An 18,733-nucleotide genomic window follows, 5' to 3' on the forward strand; every position below is an offset into this window, starting at 1 on the left:
GAAGGGAGAAGGAGGAGGAGGAGAAGGAGGAGGAGGAGGAGGGGAAGGCAGGAAGGAGGAGAGAGGAGGGGAAAAAAAGGGCACCGCGGCAGAGGCGCCGGCAGCACGGAGAGGGTCGGCGGCCGGCGGGCAGCCCCGCACCCATGTAAGCACCGCCGGGAGCGGCGGGCCCGACTCGGCCCGGCGCGGCTAAGGGGAAAGGAAGGAAGAAGGGGACGCAGCCCCACTTTTCGTCTTCTTCTCCATTTTTTTTTATTCCCTTTCTTTCTCTTCGTAGCAGCCGGATCAAGACTCCGTGTGGATTAAAACCTTTGGGAAGAAGGAGGAGAAAAAAAAACCCAAACCAAAAAACAAAACAAAAAAACCACCCCGAACCCCGCATCAGGACGACCTGGGCTTTAAAAAAGGGATACAACACTCTGGATGCGCTCGTCCGCCTCTTTTGTGACAGATGCTTAAACCGACGTCCAAACCTTAGGGTTGGTGTTTTGGTTTTTTTTTTTAAATTTATTTTTTAAAAATTTTTGTTGTTGTTTTGTTCTGTTCTTTTAAAACAGTCGGCGTTTTGGCTCGCGTTTTTCGATTCCCACCTCCCGGCTGTGCCCTGCGCCGCACCGCTGCGGCGGGTTGATGGGCACAGCGGCGGCCCCCGGGCGCCCGCGGCTCCGCACCCGCGGCTCGGGCCGCGCTCCGCACCCGCGCAGGGCGGTACATCCCCCGCCCGCCTCCCCCCGCGGGCTCTAGACGGGGATTATTTTTTTTATTTTTTTCTCCGCTTTTTTGGGCAAAGCCGCAGCGAGCCGCGGCTCTTCCCCTCCCCCGCTGCCGCCCGCCTCCCTACTCCCTTTATTTTTTTTTCCTTCCCCCACCGTAATTTTTTTTAATTTTTGTTTTTTGGGGGTAATTTTTTCGATTTTAATTGTATCGCAGCGGGCGGAGGCGCGGCCGGCGCATCCCCCCGCGGGAGGCGGCGGGACCCGCGGCCCCAGCGCGGAGACTGGCGCATGCCACAGCCCGCCTCGGCCCCGCTGCCCCCCGCCGCTGCCCGCCGCCGCCGCATCCCGGCTGCCGGCCCCTTCATGCTCGGCGGACGACATGCCCGTTTTGTAGCCGGGGGCCCCTCCTCTCGTCCCGCATGTTCAGGACCAAACGCTCGGTGCTCGTGCGGCGGCTCTGGCGGAGCCGTGCGCCCGGCGGCGAGGAGGAGGAGGAGGCGGCGGCGGGCGAGCCCGGCGCGGCGGCGGCGGGGGCCGAGCCCCGGGCGCACCTGGGCGGGGGGCGCGGGTGCTGCCCGGGCAAGGCGGCCCGCGGCGGGCGGGCAGCGGCGGGCGCGGAGGCGGAACTGAAGGCGCTGACCCACGCCGTGCTGAAGCGGCTGAAGGAGCGGCAGCTGGAGGGGCTGCTGCACGCCGTGGAGTCCCGCGGCGGGGCGCGGACGCCCTGCCTGCTGCTGCCCGCCAAAGCCGACTCGCGGCTGGGGCAGCACTGGTACCCGCTGCCCGTGCTGCTCTGCAAGGTGTTCCGCTGGCCCGACCTCCGCCACTGCTCCGAAGTGAAGCGGTTATGTTGCTGTGAATCCTACGGCAAGGCTCACCCCGAGCTCGTCTGCTGCAACCCGCACCACCTCAGCCGGCTCTGCGAGCTAGGTACAGCGACGGGGGGGGCGGCAGGGGGTGCAGGGTCTGCGGGAACTAGAGCTGTGTTTTGGGGATGCAGGGGATGCAGGGATATAGGGGATGCAAGGGATGAAGGGTGCAGGGGATGGAGAGGCGGCAGGGATATTAGGGGGTACACGGGTGCAGGGAATGGAGGGGATGGAAGAATACAGGGGGTACAGGGGTGCAGGGAGGGGCCAGAGGTGTGCAGGGGATGGAGGGGATGCAGGGATATTGTGGGGTGCAGGGGATAGAGGGGGTGGAGGAATGTAGAGGGTACAGGAGTTTAGGGGATGGAGCAGATGCAGGGATATAGTGAATGTAGGGGATACAGAGGTACAGGGGAATGAAGGGGATATAGGGGGTACAGGGGTGCAAAGAATGGAGGGGATGAAAGGATGGATATAGGGGGTGCAGGAGCTAGGAGTGTGCAGGAGTTGGAGGTGGGTGCAGGGATGCATGTATGGAGGGGCTACAGGGACGCATGGATGCATCCCCCCACTCGCAGCCCCCTAAACATTTTTTTTCCTTCTGGAAAAAAACCCCCACCACCAACAAAACAACCCACAACAAACAACAAACCCCACCGCACTGGCACAAAAAACTTTCCAGTGCCGTGGTTTATGTATTTTTTCCCCCCCTTTCATATTTAGGGGAGGGGGCGATCCCCCCCCCCGCCCCTCCCCTCCCCGGCGCTGCCTCCCCGCCGTCCCCGCGCGGTGCCGGGGGATTAGAGGGGCCGGGCGGCCCCGGCGCTGCCGCGGCTCCACCGAGCCAAGGAGGCCCCGATCAGACAGCCCGAGCGGCAGATAGCAGGGAGACTGGCGCCAGACGGCCCCTTTTGTTTATCTGACAGCTAAATATCAAGGCAATCACCGCCTCGCTGCCCTGCCTCCAACCCCCAGAGCTAAGACAAACAGTTTTGCTAAAAGAATGCCACTGTTATCATAAGTTCCTATCTTTTTTCTTTTCTTTTTTTTTTCTTTCTCATGGCTCTGCCTTTATTTTCTCTGTACTTTTCTAATTCCAGAGTCTCCCCCTCCACCCTACTCCAGATATCCAATGGATTTTCTCAAACCAACTGGTAAGTGGACTTTTTTCAATGCAGACTAAGATATAAAAAAGGGAAAACAGACCCTTTCTCAGGGAAAACTGTGTCCTGCCTCTGTCATGCATTTTACTTTTGGCTGCTTGTGTGCTTCTGTGCCTCCTGCTACCCCTGGAAGAATTAACATATAATTTATCTAAGCCACTCTGTGCACAAAGTAGGATTTTAAAACTCTGGCAGGAAACTCCAAGAGGGATTGCAGTGCAGCACAGGCCTGTATTGCTTGAGTCAGCCAGGAAAACCACGGGCTCCAGTTGGAAATGGCAATGCTCCCGCACCCCTGGGTGAATTTTTAGGGATTTAGGTTGGGATCCAGCGCAGCATCTCCCTGAAGCCTGGGAATCTCAATGAACCTTGACAGATGGACTTGCTGGAAATCATTCTTGGGTTTTATAGGAGCCTAATCCTGCCTCATCAGGTTAAAAAAAATAGAGAAAGAGGTTGAAAAGTTTTTGTTTTGTTTTGAGTTTTTGGTTGTTTTTTAGTTTTTGGGTTTTTGTTTGTTTGGGTTTTTTTTTAAATTTTTTTAGCACCACTCTGCATGCCTGTTGCTTGTAATTGAATGTCAGGGTGCCAGGGGAGAAGCCCGTTTGAGGCTGGCACCAGCCCTTTTGCGGTTGTCTGCATAAACTCTTGGTTGGCAGTGAGCTTGCCGGGTGTGAGATAAATCAGGCTGGAAGGAGGAGGAGAGGTGGGGAGAATCAGAAACGGGTGGGGGGAGTCGGGAGGAACTGCTCCTGGCTTCTGAAGACCAGTATGAGGTTGTTTGGTTGGGGTTTGTTTTGGCCAAAGGAATGATTTTTATAGAATTACCTCTCCTCAGTTTCTTGGGAATAAAAGAAACCCCAGCCTTGAAGCTGCTTGGAAGTCAGTCCCATCCTGCCCACAGCTCCCTTGGAGGCTGTACTGTTGTTTTCCCTCCTCTGCAAACTCTTCAACAACACTAATAAGTCTTACTATGCCTTGTGGAAATAAGTAGAGCTGTTTAACAAAATCAGGTTGCAAAGCATGAGCTATTTTGCCTTGGTGTAAAAAATCAGGACATAAAGGCTTAGGAATGAAAGAGAGATATTTGGGGTAGGTTCAGCATCCTGAGCTCATGCTGGGATGCAGAAGGGTTGTTCTGTGATAGACTCTGAGGGTCTGCTGGGTCACAAAGTTTTGTGGGTTTTGGCATCATGTTGACTGCATCCCTGCAGTGCTCCCCTAAAAGTTCCTCCTTCTGCCCTTATGGCCTTTCTTTCCACCCTGGCATGGAGTGCACAGGAGTTTGGAGCTGCAGGAGGGAAGGGTTAAAGCTTGGGTTTGATTTCCTGTAAAGATGTCAGGATAAATCTATTAGCAGCATTTAAACATCCAATATGCCTCTGCCAGGATCTTATTTTCAGTTAGCCGAATGATATATTTATTCATTAGCAAGTGTTGACATAAGGTAGCAAAATGTGTGTAAACAGAAAAGCCGCAGAACATGAATGTGCCATTTCGAAAGGAAAAGTTATTCCTATTGGCCAATAGGAAGTGATTAACGCTGCCCATCGGAAGCACAGAAACAACTGGGTTACTCACCAAAAAAGTCCTTTTTTTTTCCTTTTTGAAAGAAAAATCCGTTTGGCAGCTGAGGTCTGACTAATGGGGCTGCGACAGGCACAAGCGGAGCCTGGAAGTCTGTTGTGGCAGGTGGGTTTTGCAAGCTCAGGGCTTCTCAGTGTTTCCTCTGCAGAAAGACTGAGGGTTTCCCATCCCAGCAGTGGTGCCATCTCCTGTGGCAGTTTCCCAGCCACTTGTTGAGGATTTTGTGTTGTGGGCTGGTAAGATGGGAAAGGGAGAGTAGGTGACCATGGGAAGGTGTGAAGTATTTTTACCTGGCTAATGCACCTCAGCCGTCTTCTCCCCTGGCATCTTGTGTGGGAACACTCTACATTTCAGCTCTGGCAGTGGAGCTGGGGATGTGCATCTAGCAGGAAACTTCTGCTTTTTGATTAAGTGTGGTAGTGGTGATAAAAGTTTTTTAAGAGTTTAGTGGTATGTCTTGTAAGTGCTTCATGTGGACAGATAGGCGGGTCTGGACTGGTGTGGGCTCTCTAGCAGAGGTTGCCAGGGCCCATGATCATAGAATCAAAGAAAGATTTGTGTTCAGAGAGACCCTAAAGGCCATCTGGTCCAGCCCTCCTGCACTGAGCAGGGACATCTCCAGCTAAAACAGGTTGCTCACAGTCCCATCTAGCCTGACCTTAAATGTTTCCAGGGATGGGGGGATCTATTGCCTTTCTGGGCAACCTGTGCCAGTGCTTAACCACCCTCATCATAAACAATTTCTTCCTTCTGTCTTGTCTAAATCTCTCTTATGATAGGTTTTTTTTTTTTTTTTTGGAGGTGATGGAGACTGAGACAGAGTGTGTCACAGGCTGGAGGAAAGCTGGGAGGGACAGGGAGCTGGGAGCCTGTTGTAGGCATTGAATTGTTGTGTGTTGGTAGGATAGATTTGATATTTGTGTCCTTGTTGTAGAGTGGGAAGTTCTACCCTTGATGGTCAGGTTTCTTGTGGGACAGCTGAAGGTCAGGCTGGATGGTTCATTCACAGAATCCCAGAATGATTTGGGTTGGAAGAGATCTTAAATCTCATCTCGTTCCAACCCCCCTGCCATGGGCAGGGATGCCTTCCACTAGACCAGGTTGCTTCAAGTCCCGTCCAACCTGTCCTTGAATGCTACCAGGAGTGGAGGAGGACTTTAGCCAATGAGAGGACTTCAACTCTTCCTTACACAGGACTTTTGCAGGGATGGATGATGGTGGGTTGCTCTGGAGGTGTGTGACTGCTCAGCATTCCTGATGTCCCTGCAGGAGCTGCCACTTGCAGCTGTGTTGAAAGTGAGATGGATAGCAGAGCTCTCAAATAATTCAGACAGATTGTTGATGCATCATTAAGTGGGACAAGGGGATGCAACTGGCACCATTGTCCTCCTAGGTGACTGGTCATGGTGGTGCTGGAGTGTGAGAGTGCAGGAGACTCACTGAGATGTCTCTGCAGAGCTGAATGCCCTCCTGTGGCATCAACTTTCAGGGAAGTTGAAGGTTTGACAGCTTTCTGGAGCTATTTGAGAGCTTTCAAGGTTGGGCTGTTGGCCACCAGGAATAATTGTATGTCTCTGCAATGGTTTCATGCTATGGGAAGGCAGCGTTGGGACGAGATTGGTGTGCAGCAGGCTTGGATAAACCTTTGATTCTACAACTTCTGTTGTGCTGAAGATAAAAGGAGCCCCAGTACCCCCTACTAACAAGAGCCCTGGGCAGCTCTGCTGTGATGGGAAGAGTGCCAGGATGAACTGTGAGAGTCCTGCCTTTGGGCTTATCCCATTCCTGACTATCACAGTTGGTCTAGAGTTGAGATGCACCAGCTCTGTGTCTTGTTAAGATACTTTAGAAGGTAGTTCATGGGACACAGGAAGGGAGCTGGTAAAGTCATGAAAGCACATCCCCCTGTTGCTAGTGTAAGGCATTTTAAGTTGGGGTAGGATTTTGTCCTGCAGTCCTGTCTGATGTGCTAACGGAGGACCTGGTCAGGTATGATCACTGCAGCAAGACAGTGTAGAAAGGCCCCATTATGTTCCTTATCTGCAGGAACTCCTTGGGGAGCTGTAGCTGGTGGCAGAGGGAGCTCAGGGCAGGGCAGGGTGGTCCAGCCTGCATTTAGAAAGAATCTGTAGCCCAAGCAGGTTGAAACCATTGCAGTGGGATGGTGGGGGTAATCTGTCTGGACTAGAAAGGGTTAAAAAAAGTAAAAACCGTGTGTCTTTAAAGCATAGAAAGCACGACAATGCATTTAGAGAGCCAAGGCATTTAGAGAGCGTATGGTATACAGTATTTCACAAGTAAGTCTATTTCCTGTCTCCCCTATTGTTTTCGGTTTGATTAAGTATATCCTGTTAAACTGTATATTCCTGTTAGGGCTTCTACTTCACTCTGATAAAATGAGGTTATGCAGACAGGAATTTCTTATTCACTGGAATTTCAGAGATGGAATCTGGAAGAATTGCTTTATCAGTATGGAGGAAATCATCTCTCCCAGTGGTGGCTCTTGCTTTGAGGTACAGATATGAGCAAGATGATATCGCTAGGGAGCCCAAATTTGATGAAACCCGAAGTCCCAGAGAACCAGAAGGTTGCATGAACTTTACAGGTCTTCTCAGGCTTGTCCTTGAGCTTGTAGTCCTAACAGTAGTGACCAAAAAGCTGGAGTTTGCATGTAAGACCAGGAGATCAGTGTTGGTTTCTGACTTTTCACCTGGAGGAATAGATTTAGGGTAGAAAGATCCATTTTGAGCTCCAACACCTCCCTGCATCAGGAAAAACCCCTATGGAGCAGCAGATCTTACCCTGCCCTCTGATGGTGCATAGAGGAGGAGGTCCAGATGCCCACCTGTCCCAGGAGGGGACAGTAAGATCTGCCAGCAGCTGGTGGTGACAAAAATTGAGGGGGGGGGGGGGGGGGAATGCAAACATAAACCATTTGCTGCAAAAAGAGAGATGTTTCCCTTTCAGTTCCCATTTTGGTGAGTTACAGGTGTTGACTAAATTGGGTGCATAAAGCCATGATTTAAGCATTTTTGGAAGCTCACTTACATCAGAACGGTGACAACCTTGATCTCCTTACCCTGTGACTTGGCTGGAGAGGTGGCAGCCAGCCTGTAATTTCTGCCGGTCTATAATCAGCGTTGGCTGGTGATGAAGCGCAGCCTTGACTGAGACAACGAGTTAGGGTGGATGCTTCTTGATGAACTACCGTCTCTGCACGGACAATTAGTAATCGCTTCCTGCTAAGCCCTTTGGAATGTGTGCTCTGCTTGCGGCAATGCTGGGAGCCTTCAAAGAACCACCTATATACTGACTTTTTTTTTTTTCTCTGCTCCAGCAGATTGTCCAGACTCTGTGCCTTCCTCCACTGAAACAGGGGGAACTAATTGTCTAGCCCCTGGGGGGCTTTCAGGTAAGGCATCTCTTGTTGTCCTTGATCTTGGCTGCAGGTTGTGTTGACCAGGGGTCCCGAGGGAAGGAAAAGTGATGCTGGGGAGTTTTGAGGAGTGCATGTCATTGAGGAAAGTGTACTCAAAGAAGGAGTTAGATTTCACATCAGGGACAGCCGTGTACCTCTTGTGCAGAGGATGTGTTGAAATCCCAGGTGAGGTTCTTTAATTCCAGCCTTATGCTCCATTCATATTTGGATTGAGACAGGAAGAGGTGTGTTGGGGAAGGCAAAGTGATACTGGCTGACTGTTCATTCGGATGTGTGGATTATGGGAGCTGATGTGCTCATACCTTAAAAAAGGATTCGGTGTCAAGGTCTCCTTGACTTAGTGGTGCTGGTGGCGTGTCTTGTTCTGGAACAAGAGCCGTGTTTGAACTTTGCTCTGGGTAAGATCCTCAGCATCCTGCATCTAATGCACAAGTCTCATGGGCCTTGGGGAGGAAAGGTTCCTCCGTTTATTGCAAAGATTGTTGCAGGGAGAACTGATCATCCCTATGGATCTGGTCAGCTTCAACATATTCCGTGATTTGCCTCCTTTTCCCATTTGCCATCTCCTTCAGCCTCCAGGTGCTGTTACAAAATGAGGAGTTGGAAGGTGGTTTCCCCACCCTTCTTGGGCTTTCCATAGAATCACAAAATGGTTTGGGTTGGAAAGGACCTTTAAAGGTCATTTAGTCCAACGCCCAGCCCCTTTTCCAGGGTGTGATGTCTCCAGCACCTGATCTTCCATCCTGGACTGGCGAGCTTGGTGGCTGGGCTCTGTTCTCTGGCAGGATTAAAGTGTCTGAAACCATGTACCTGCAAGTGCTCACTGGTGTTTTAAGGTGTTCCCTTTGTGGGGAAGTCTTCTTGATTTATGATTTATTCATCGCCCTGAAACTGGAATTCAGAAGTAGGTCGGCGGCAGCCGCACGCGCGTGCATCTGCCCCTGCGTCTCTCCAGGAATTGCGTTTGGTGTGGATGTCTTTAAGTGAGCCTTGTTTGTTTTTCTTTGGGTGTAATATATACCCTGTCTTGTTATTTGAGAGGGGAGCATATTGTTTGTTCAAAGGCCCTAATGAGAATTAATCAAACGAAGGGGGAGAGGGAACAGAGAAGCTTGTTGCTGTTTTGTGTTCTTTTTTTTTCTATAATTCAGAAGACTTTGGGTTTCTTTTTTTTTTTTCTTTTGCTATTGGAGCCCATAGCTTCAGGGAATTGAAAAAAAAAAGAGACTGTGGAAAGTAAAAAGACAAGAAGCAAAACAACACAATAAATAAGGATGTTGTTAGATCTTTTTTTTTTCCTTTTTCCTCCTGAAATACACCCATTGCAGAGGCAAGGAGAGAGTTCAGTTCCACAGGATACCACATGAAATAAGCAGAGGAAGTACTTGCTTTTAAAAGGGGGCTTTCTGTAAGGTTCAGCCTTTTGATAACATCTCGTCTGGCTGCTCTGCTCCCGAAGGGAAGGCGGGAGGTGGGGGCTTGGGCTGCAGGAAATAACATGGCTCATTCCTGGTGCCTCCCGAAGGGCCACGTAAGGGGACCTCTAGCTCCTTAATCGAGCTTCTTCCCCAGGTGAAAGCACATTTCCACCTGAAAACACATTTTTAACTTATTTTCTTATATTGTTATTATTTCACTGGATTTGATTTTTTCTCCTTTTTTTTTTTTTTTGTCTCCCTTATCAAAGGTTCCCCCTCTCCCCAAGCCTGGAAACAGAACCTTTTATGATCATTAACTGCTCTTTTTTCCTCCCCAAATGTAATTGTAGCCATTTAGTTTAATGAGGAGCTGATAGGAGAGTTGGCTTATGAAGGGATACGGTTAGCTACCCAAGCCCTGAAACAAAGCCGAATGCCTCCACATGAAAGAGCATTTGTTTTGAATTTGCTCTGATTTACTGGCATCTCCCTTCAGCGTGCAGAAGTGCAGCGCTGAAAATTCCCAACTGGAAGAACCCAGTCAAGAAAGGAAAATAAACGCACTTTGCAGCAATCCTCCAAAGCTCACTTTCTCCTTATTTTTTTCCTACCCTCTCCTGCATACTTTAATTAGCAGGAGAGTGTGTTTGAAGAGGGCTTTAATGAGCTATTGGCAGTGTACCTGGTCCACACTTTGGTGACCTACGCTTGGGCAGCTGGGGATGGGTGATGCTGGGTGGAGAATCCAGCATCCCTCATCCCCTCCAGACCTGCACATGCTGGATTTGCAGCTCCTTGATGAAAAGATGGCTCAAGAAGAGACCCTCTGACTCCCCAGTTTTGGTAACTTGAAAACTGGATTGGGCAGCTGAGTCAAAAACCATCCGAAGTGGGTGGTGGTGCAGGATTTGGCCACCAGTATTGGGTTGTGGATGCTGGTGTAGTAGTGTAGATCAAGGTCAATAGACCTGCTCTAAAGTCTTGCAGAAGGAAGAGCAAGGAAGATTGCTCTCAGCACTGAGAATTAGGGAGTGGGGCCAGCCTGGGGTTCACAGCCCCCATGGCAGGGAAGCCTCATGGGAGGGGTGAGAGGGAGATGGCAAGAGGGACATTAAACAGGCTCGAAGTGAGTACCCTTGCAGCTCTCCATGAGTATCCTTTGATGGTGAGGAGTGTCTGATTCAGCCCCCGCCAGGATCTGTCTCTTTCTGGAGGCTGAAGGCAGTTCTGTTGATGGATACCAGAGGCACTGGAGGATGTGGCAGGGGGGAGCTGCACAGCCAGGGAGATGTACAGGGAGTGTTTTGTGATAACTGATCTGAGCTGCTCTTTCCCTCCCTCCCTCTTCTCTCTGTTCTCCTTCCTGACCCAGGAATGCAATATTGAGTAGTCCTTCACGCCATGCTGTTGTCCTCTTCTCATCCCACCTCTACTCTCTCTTCCTCAGGCATCCCATTCTCCAGCTGATGGACCCCACGCTTTCCCTGAGGCACTGGCTCTCACTTCTGTACTCTTGCCGTTACTTATTTTCATATATTGTCTTTATTTTTGTCAGCGGTCAGTCTGTGGTTGGGTCAGGAGTCCTTGCTCACGTTATCTCCCACTGACATGGCTGTGCTCAGGTATTACCAGCCAGATCCTTTCTGTCCTCAGTGTGGTTAAAGAGCAAAAATATCCCATTGGAGATAAAAATAATTCCCGTAAATAGGAGACAGAGGGTGGTTTTCCTGTATTTTGAGCTGACATTCTCAGCAGATGTGTTTGGTTATGACTTCTTTCAAACAAGCAAAGCCCTGCTTGGAGAACCTGGAGGTGGCTGGCCTGTGGTCCAGTGGTGGGATTGGTGGGATTGGTGGGAGCCACATTCCTGCATGACCCATGGAGTAACTCTGCTCCAGGGGTAGAAATGAGCTGATGGTGCTTGATGGTGTTGGTTCTGGGTCTCCATAGAGTGTGATCCACCTAGCCCTGTCTTGACCTGTGTGTGGCATGGGACTAGTGGCTCTTGGATAATGGAAGGTTGTGGTGTCTGTGATGGTTGAGAAGGTGGCTTTCAAGCAGGACAGGTGAATGGTGCTGGATCTGCTGGCAAAGCAAAGCTCTGCAAGAAGCTCAGAGCTTGTGATCAGAGAGGGAAAGCAAGATGAGCTGGCCTGTGTCCTTGCTGCCTCCACTGCTCTTTTATTTATAGAGGTTGTTCCTAAAATACCAACCCTGAGAGTTTACCCAGATTTTGGCCCAATCTTGTTGACTTGTCCAAACTCTGGAACTGCCTCAGGCTTTCCAAGAGCCAGTGGATGTTGAATGATGATGCTTGGCGGGTGCTGGATCAGGACTCTGCAAGGCTTGAGGATGGGAGACCCACAAGACTCTTCTGTAGCAGGAACAGACTCAGTTTCTCCCTCGAAACTCTACACCAAAAAGATGGGGAAAAAGCCTCTGCAGGCTGGAAAAGCATCAGTACTGATTCCTGCTGTGGGACCTTGTCTGGTTTAAGGGATCTCTTGGCTGATTGACACTTCATTCCAAAATTGCGGACAGGCTGGGAATGTTTCACTATGCCTCTGATCCCTGCTGGTATCTGCTCACCAGGGAAGAAGCACCTTGTCCAAATCCGGAGCTATTTGCCCCCTGAAGCGGCTCCCCACTGTGCTCCCCCCGCCCATGTAAACAGGATCCTGGGCTGTTTCTCTGCCAGAGTCCTGCCTGTGTTTTCCCGTTCCCTCTACTTCCACCTCCCTCTCCTACAGAGTTTATAACCTCCTGTGAAATGCCTTTATTTACAAATTGGCATCCTATTATAATCTGAAATTGAGACATCTTCCTGTGGAACTAGGATTGTATATTTGTCCCAGGGATAAACAATTGCTTGGGAATTTTTTTCTTTAAGTCACTTATTTTTGGTTTATTTTTCAGCTTGTGTCCTTTTAATAATTTTTTTATTTGCTTAGAGCATCACGGGGCGTTGCACCCTTTCCTTCCCAGCCTTGTTGGAGACACAGCCCCCCTCTCCTTGCCTACCTAAAAACCACCATCCTGTCCTGGAAAGGACAAGGTTATCAGGGGTTAACGCCAGGATGACAGCACTGGAGCCTCTGGAGCAGAGCAGGCTGCCTGCCAGACTAGGAGCCTCCCGGCTCGCCTCGCACATCATCTGACCGTGGCCGACTGGGAGGAGGGAGCCGGCGCTTGGCACCAGCCCCGGGCTCTTGGCTTGGCCACCCGCTCTAGTTCCTTGAGCCCCATGAGGGCTATTTTTTTATTATTTTAAGGGGGTTCTCACCCTGTGGGAACCCCCTGGGACATGAGTGGGATAGTCCCTGTGCTGCTGCAGGGATGCAGGGGGCATCCTCCTCCCAGCTCTGGGCGTTTTGCTGAATAAAATCCTTCCAAGGCAAATAGAATCCATTTAATAATTACTTTAAAGTGCTCTAGAGCCTCTTGAGCCTTTCCTAGATACTCCTCTGTGATGTGTTTTAAAGAGAAATGGTGGCAGAGGTGCTTCCCCCCATTAGGTTCTGGGTGTTTCAATCCATACCTGTACAGCTCCATTACATCCATTTTTCCAGACGCTGATTGATTTTTCCTGACCTTTGGAACAGCTGATGATAAAATGCAGAAGACCCCACAACCATCAAATCCACCATGGTGGAGATGATGGGGGGGACAATGACTTGGACCGTGATGGGGACCGGTTGCATTTTAATCTTGCAACCTGGCACTTTTTAGGGAGTAACGAGGGCAGAAAGGTGAATTTGGGAAGTTTTGTGTCAATTCAAACCACGCTCTCTGCTCGCAGTGGCCATCCCAATGAGTGCCGGCAACTTGATCACTGGGGACATTTAAAACTCGGTGGGACAAAAACACTCGTAGAGGAGCAGCCCCGGGCTGGCAGGGATTCGGGCTGCATTGTTTCCATCCCTGCTGTCTGCCAGTGGGTATCACTTACACTAGAGGAACCAGTAACATTATCCACATGCGTTTCCCCACCACCAGCATGGGGGTTGCCTATTTCAAACCGCAGCAGCCAAGACCATAAACCTCCATGCTGGCTTGTAACGGGGTACACCCCATTTCAGGGTTCACAGGAGAAAACTACGTGTAAGAGCCCCCTCCCCAGCCCTAACTGTGCCCCAGCAGGGTGACAGGGTGGGTGGGTGCCAGCCCCACGGCCGTCCCCCGCCGGCGTGAATGACCCACGCCGCAGCCTGGCCGCCTGCCTACTGTCACAAAGGAGCTTCCTTCCCAGTTTATTTTCAGCACAGAGATATTATTAACCACCGAGGCATGGGCTCTGTTCTAGCCACCCTCGCTTTTTGCCTAAATCGCTTTGTTTTCGACCCACTCCGGGGCTGCCGGCGTGGCCCCGGTGCCGCCGCGTACCGGCTGCGTCACGGCTGCTGTTGAGGAACAGATGAAAAACAGAGGGCACGGAGGAGCGAGTGGCCTGATCCTGCTCGGGGCTGAGGTCGGGCGAGGGAAGGAGCTTGGCGGCTCGCAGGATTTCCGCCTGCTGTCTTTGGATTAGCCCCTGGGTTTTCTCTGTCTCTTTTTTTTTTTTCTTCAACTTCTTCTTTTTAATAAAGGTAGTGTCTTGGGTGTTGCCATCTGCCTCTTCCTCAGCAGGTTATTTTACTTTATTTTACTTCTGTTCTCTTTTATTTTGTTGCTTTTTTCCTTCTTTTTACTTTTTTCTTTTGTTTTCCTTCTTTTCTCCATTTTCTCCTACTTTTTCTTCTTCCTTTTTCTTCTACTCATCTTCCTTTTTCTTTTTCTTCTTTTTCTTCTTGTACTTGTTTTCCTTCTTCCTGTTTTTCTTCTACTTCTCATTTTCCTTCTTTTATTTTTCTTTTTTAACACAAGAAAAAAGCTTTCCTGGGCAAGAATTGCAGGGATTTTCCGTTCCCATCCAGGGAAGGGTGGGGGCTCAGATCCCCAGTGCACAAACCTGCTCTGGGAGCCACCCTTGGGGGGTCTTTGCCCATGGGCTCAAGTTGTTGGTTCCAAAAAGCTTTTTCCAGGGGCTTTTGTGCTGTTGGGTATGTGATGTGGTGTTTGCTATCAGACAGCTCTCTTCTTTCTTTTTAATTTTCTCTTTTTATTTTTCCTTTGGTTTTCCCCCCTCCTCTTTTGGGTTACCATTTAACTGCATGATGATAACTTTCACCCTGTTAATTAACAGGAAACATTGGAACAAGACAGGAAATTACATCAGTCTTTTATGAGGAAAGAGCCAAGAGAAAAAAAAGCAAGAAAACATAGTTATTAGTGAAAGGAAAGAAAGTGCCAGGGGAGGAGGAGAAAGAAGGAGAAAAAAAAGGAGGAAAAAATACCATCCCATGGGTCCTGCTTTTCCTGGGGAGGCTGCTCCAGTACTTGATTTTATTTTTATAATATTGAAAAATATTTGACTAGCAGGGTCACCTTTGCTTGAGTGTGACGCTCTGGCTTCCCAAGGAATCTTTTTTTTTTATTTTCATGCTTTTTCTCGGCTTCCTTCCCCAAACTGTGAGGCCTAGGAAGCTCTTGGCCGGGAGACTAATTTTGGTTTGGCTGCTCAGCCCTTCAAATTGGTCCCCACCCAGTGTCATTATCTTGGTTTTAACTTGCAAGGGAAAAAAAAAATAAAAACACCACCCTGTTAGAGCTGGCTCAGCCCTTCTCTACCCTTTTAACCTCAGTGCATAAAAAAACCCCACTGGCTTCAGCCTCCCGCCTTGAGCTGTGCCAGCAATGCCAAAGCACCATGGGCTGGTTGGAGGAGGTCCTGGTGGTGCTCTTGGTGATGCTTCTCCATGTGTGATGTCAGGTACCTGACTCTGTGGTCCTTCATCCTCCCTCAGGGATGAGGTGAGATCCCTGGTGGGGTCCTGGTGTTTGGCAACCCACCTGTGGGGTGAAGTTCTGGCTCCGGTGGGTTTTCATGGCTTTTCCTTGAATACCTGAGCAGGTGGAAAGGCAAATTCAGAACTGCTGGTGCTCTTAACCCTTGTTGCAAATATGTACCTATAGATATGCATAATAAGTGAGACTACAGGTGGTTAAATATTCAACAAAATCTATTCAACCTATATATATAGGTTAATGTATATGAAGATAATACATACAATATATTATATGTATTAATCCATAGGGTATATTCAATATATATTCAGTGTATAATGAGTAAATTCTATAGATACATAGGTGTAATATATTCAATATATTCACTGTATATGGAATATATTCCATATGTATGTAGAATTCTTTATAGAATCTATATGTTGAATAGATGTTGTTTGTAGAACCAGAACAGCATCAGTAAGAACTGGCTCTGTGTTGGAGAAATGGGGCTGTTGGGAAGGTGGTGGCAGTTCAAACATCTGCTGCTTTTGCAAGTGGTGAAGTTGGCTCTGCATCTAGTGATTTTTGGTGATAGAAACCTATGGCTCGGACTTACAGATGATAAAAATTACCAGGCATCAGTGTTGGGGAGGAGCTCCCTCCGCAGCAGGCCATGCAAAGTAATGCCAGGGAGGTTATGCATCTGTTTGCACGCTGGTGTGCAAGGTGAGGTTTTGAGTGGAAAAACAGGGAAAATGGCAAAACAGTCGAGAAACTAAACCCTGACATGAGGTCCTGCTCGCCCACGCGGGATGGCTGTCGGTGACCCTGTGGCTGGGCTCTGACAGCACCTTCCCAGGCAGAAAGGATGGAGTAAATAACTCCATAAAATCATTCTTCGAGCAGGAATCAAGTAACAGGAGTTTTATTTGGAAAAGGAGCTGGGAGCCTGAAGTTACATCACTGTGTTTGAAGTGATGAATTCATTTTCTTTGGAAGGCAGACTGAGACTTCTTAGCTCACGATAAGGAACAAACCCATAAATCATAGGCAGGGGCCTGTAGCTTTCCTGTTCTTCGTCACAGCCAAGCATGGAAAATGTATCCTGGGTGTCAAGAGCAAGAAGCCTTGGCTCACCTGAGTTGTTACACTGCAGTTCCTTTCTGGGGAAGCTGGTGTGGTGCTGAGTTCCCCAGATCCCCTGGGCTTTATCCCTGGGGGAAGATGCTGTTGGGTCTCCATAATGCCTGAATTCCTTGGGTTTTGTCCCCATGGGAGGCTGCTACCTGGATCTCTGTGCTGCCCAGATCCCTTGGGTTTTGTCTTTGCAGGAGAATGTTGATGATACACAAATCCCCATGGCTTTGTCTCCATGGGTGGATTCTGCTGGTTGTTGGTGATGCCCAATTTCCCTGGGCTTTGTCCCCATAGGTGGATCTACTGAGTGTCGGTGTCGCCCCAAATCCTCTGAGCTTTGACCCCATGGGAGGATGTGTCTGAGTCTTGGTGATGCCACCGCAGTGATGGCACGGTCCCCTCCTGGGACACAGCTCTGCTGTTGCCACCAAAACTAGGGTGAGATGAGCCACCAGGAGCTTTTTGGCTTTTTTTTAGTCCTGGTGCTGCCGACCTGCCCTGTTTTATAGCCTGGGGCAAAGCTCTGCCGGCCTCTGTCTGTGAAAAGGGGGTGCCAGCTCCGCCAGAGCGCCAGGAGGGTTAATTACTTAATGAATATAATATTCTCTGTAATTGCTACACGTTATTAATCCAGAGCAAAGTGAGAGGCGAGGGGAGGGAGGGTGTGTGCATGGCCAGGCTTGTGTACTCCATCCCAACGCTGCCCATCCTGTCTGTCCATCCTGTGCTTGCCCCCTGCATTGGTCGGGGCTGGTGCTCTCCGTCTGTCCGTCTGTCCATCCCTGGGTGGTGACCCTGCCTGTACTCCAGCGTGCTTCGCCGCCTGCTCTTAGGAATAGGCGTGATTAGATTATGAAGGCAGACAGAAGTAATGATTAACTTTTTCAGTCTGCCTGCTGTCTCCAGTCTGGCGCTGGGTGTTTTTTTTCCCCCTAAGTAGGCCCTGGCCCCGCGTCGACAGGGTATTAGGTTGTAAAGAAAGCCAGGAGGAATGAAGGCAAGCGAGGGAGGGGAAAGGGGAAGGAGGGAGCCTTTTCCATCGGATCTGGGACTGGAATTTATTGGCAGGAATGCAGTAAATGCTCCAAATGCCAGCCCAGCTAAACAGTTTTCATAATTGTTACGAAGCAGGGCACGAGAAGCGTGAAAAGGACTTTTGTTCATACCCTGCCTTTTCCATGGTTTTACATCCCTACAAGGGAGATGCTGCTCTGGGAAAAGGAACTGGGGGAGCTGAGCTTTTTTTTGTATTTTTTGGTGGGGTGAGAAACATCTTTATGTCTGTTTTCAGTCTTTGGTGAGAATTCTGGGTCGGTGTGCTGCAGGAAGAGGGTTTTTTTCCAATATTGAAATGAGAACGGCAGCGATACTGTATCTGTGTGTGTGGAATGCAGTTGCGGGGGTAGGGAAATCCTAAGATACATCTGTGTATTAGGTATCCCTTTGGAAGTGCTAGGCTGCTGTACTTCACTTTTTATTACAGTCTTTACAAGGTTTTTAAAGTGTAACCCACATAGCTACGTGTTGTCAGCGGTGGGCTGTGGCTTTCCTGGGGTCTGTATCCCTGCCTTCCCAAGGGCATCACCGGATAGTAAGTGACTTTCCCCTCTTTGCTACAGTGCAGCTTTATTTTCAATTGCAAGAGCTTTTTAAGGTGATCCTCTAAACCTGAGCTTGGTGGCTGCTTTGAGGGTGGCTGTGACCCCATGGCTGGGGTGGACTGGTGGCCTCTGGTGGCTTCAGCATCTGCAGTGTGATTTATCCAGGAAAGGTGAGGGACAGGATGCTGCTACAGGAGCCTCCAGCACAACCCAAGCCAGGAGAGAGATTTTGGCAAGCTCGTCCCTGCATCTGATTTGCATTGCTCTAAGTCAGGAGCCCTTTGTGTGCTGGTTTCTCTTTCTCAGAAGGTTTCTGGTTGAGATCTGGGTTGGGTATGGGTGGAGAAGAGGTGTGTCTTGGTAGCTGCTGAGGCTGGAGCATGGAGGTGGTTGATCCTCTCTGGGAGCTGGGGCTGGTACCAGCCCTGAGTCACTTGGGGCTCCCATGGCAGCATCCCATGAGTGCTGGCATGGGCTTCCTGTATTTTCCAGAGGAGCCTCTTGGCTGGTTTGTTCCAAAAATGTGATTATTCCAGGATGCTCTCAAGGAAGGGAAGGAGGTTGGAGAGTGCACAGGGCAGTGGAGCACTTTCTGAGCCAGTGAGTCCTCCCAGGACAGTCCCTCCAGCACAGGACAACACCACAGGGGACACATGCAGCAAAAATAGGATTTCTGGGTGTTTTTCCTGAGGATCTGCATGCCCTTTTGCCTATTTACATGGCCTGTATACATGGGAGTCCTAAAAACCCCATTAATGTTGATCCTCAGGAAGGATCTCCACTCTTGAAGAGTCCTCATGTCCCACCCAATTGTCTTGTTGGAGCTTGGGGAAGGGATTCCCGTCCTACTGCTTTTTTGAAACAAGGGAAAAGTTTTCCCACACCTTTGAGGGGTGCAGGAGAGGCAGATAAAGACGGTTCTTTAAATTAAAACTTCAAAAATAATTAGGCTGACTGTATACTAAACAACAGCAAAGAGG

The 18,733-nt window shown here is 49.6% G+C and overlaps 1 protein-coding gene across 4 annotated transcripts in view; it reads left to right on the forward strand.

Moving 5' to 3' along the window:
* Positions 1 to 18,733, forward strand: part of SMAD7 (SMAD family member 7) — a 28,551-nt gene that overhangs the window by 148 nt on the left and 9,670 nt on the right. The window contains exons 1-4 of one of the 4 annotated variants that reach the window (XM_071581195.1): positions 10 to 145; positions 278 to 1,646; positions 2,686 to 2,739; positions 7,673 to 7,747. In XM_071581195.1, the coding sequence (XP_071437296.1) occupies positions 1,136 to 1,646; positions 2,686 to 2,739; positions 7,673 to 7,747 (640 nt within the window). In that variant the 5' untranslated portion in view covers positions 10 to 145; positions 278 to 1,135. Of the gene's footprint in view, positions 1 to 9; positions 1,647 to 2,685; positions 2,740 to 7,672; positions 7,748 to 18,733 lie in introns of those variants that run through there. The other 3 variants (XM_071581198.1, XM_071581197.1, XM_071581196.1) reach the window with 3 other exon arrangements.

The sequence above is a fragment of the Pithys albifrons genome, chromosome Z (assembly GCF_047495875.1).
Source record: "Pithys albifrons albifrons isolate INPA30051 chromosome Z, PitAlb_v1, whole genome shotgun sequence".
Taxonomy (NCBI): Eukaryota; Metazoa; Chordata; class Aves; order Passeriformes; family Thamnophilidae; genus Pithys; species Pithys albifrons.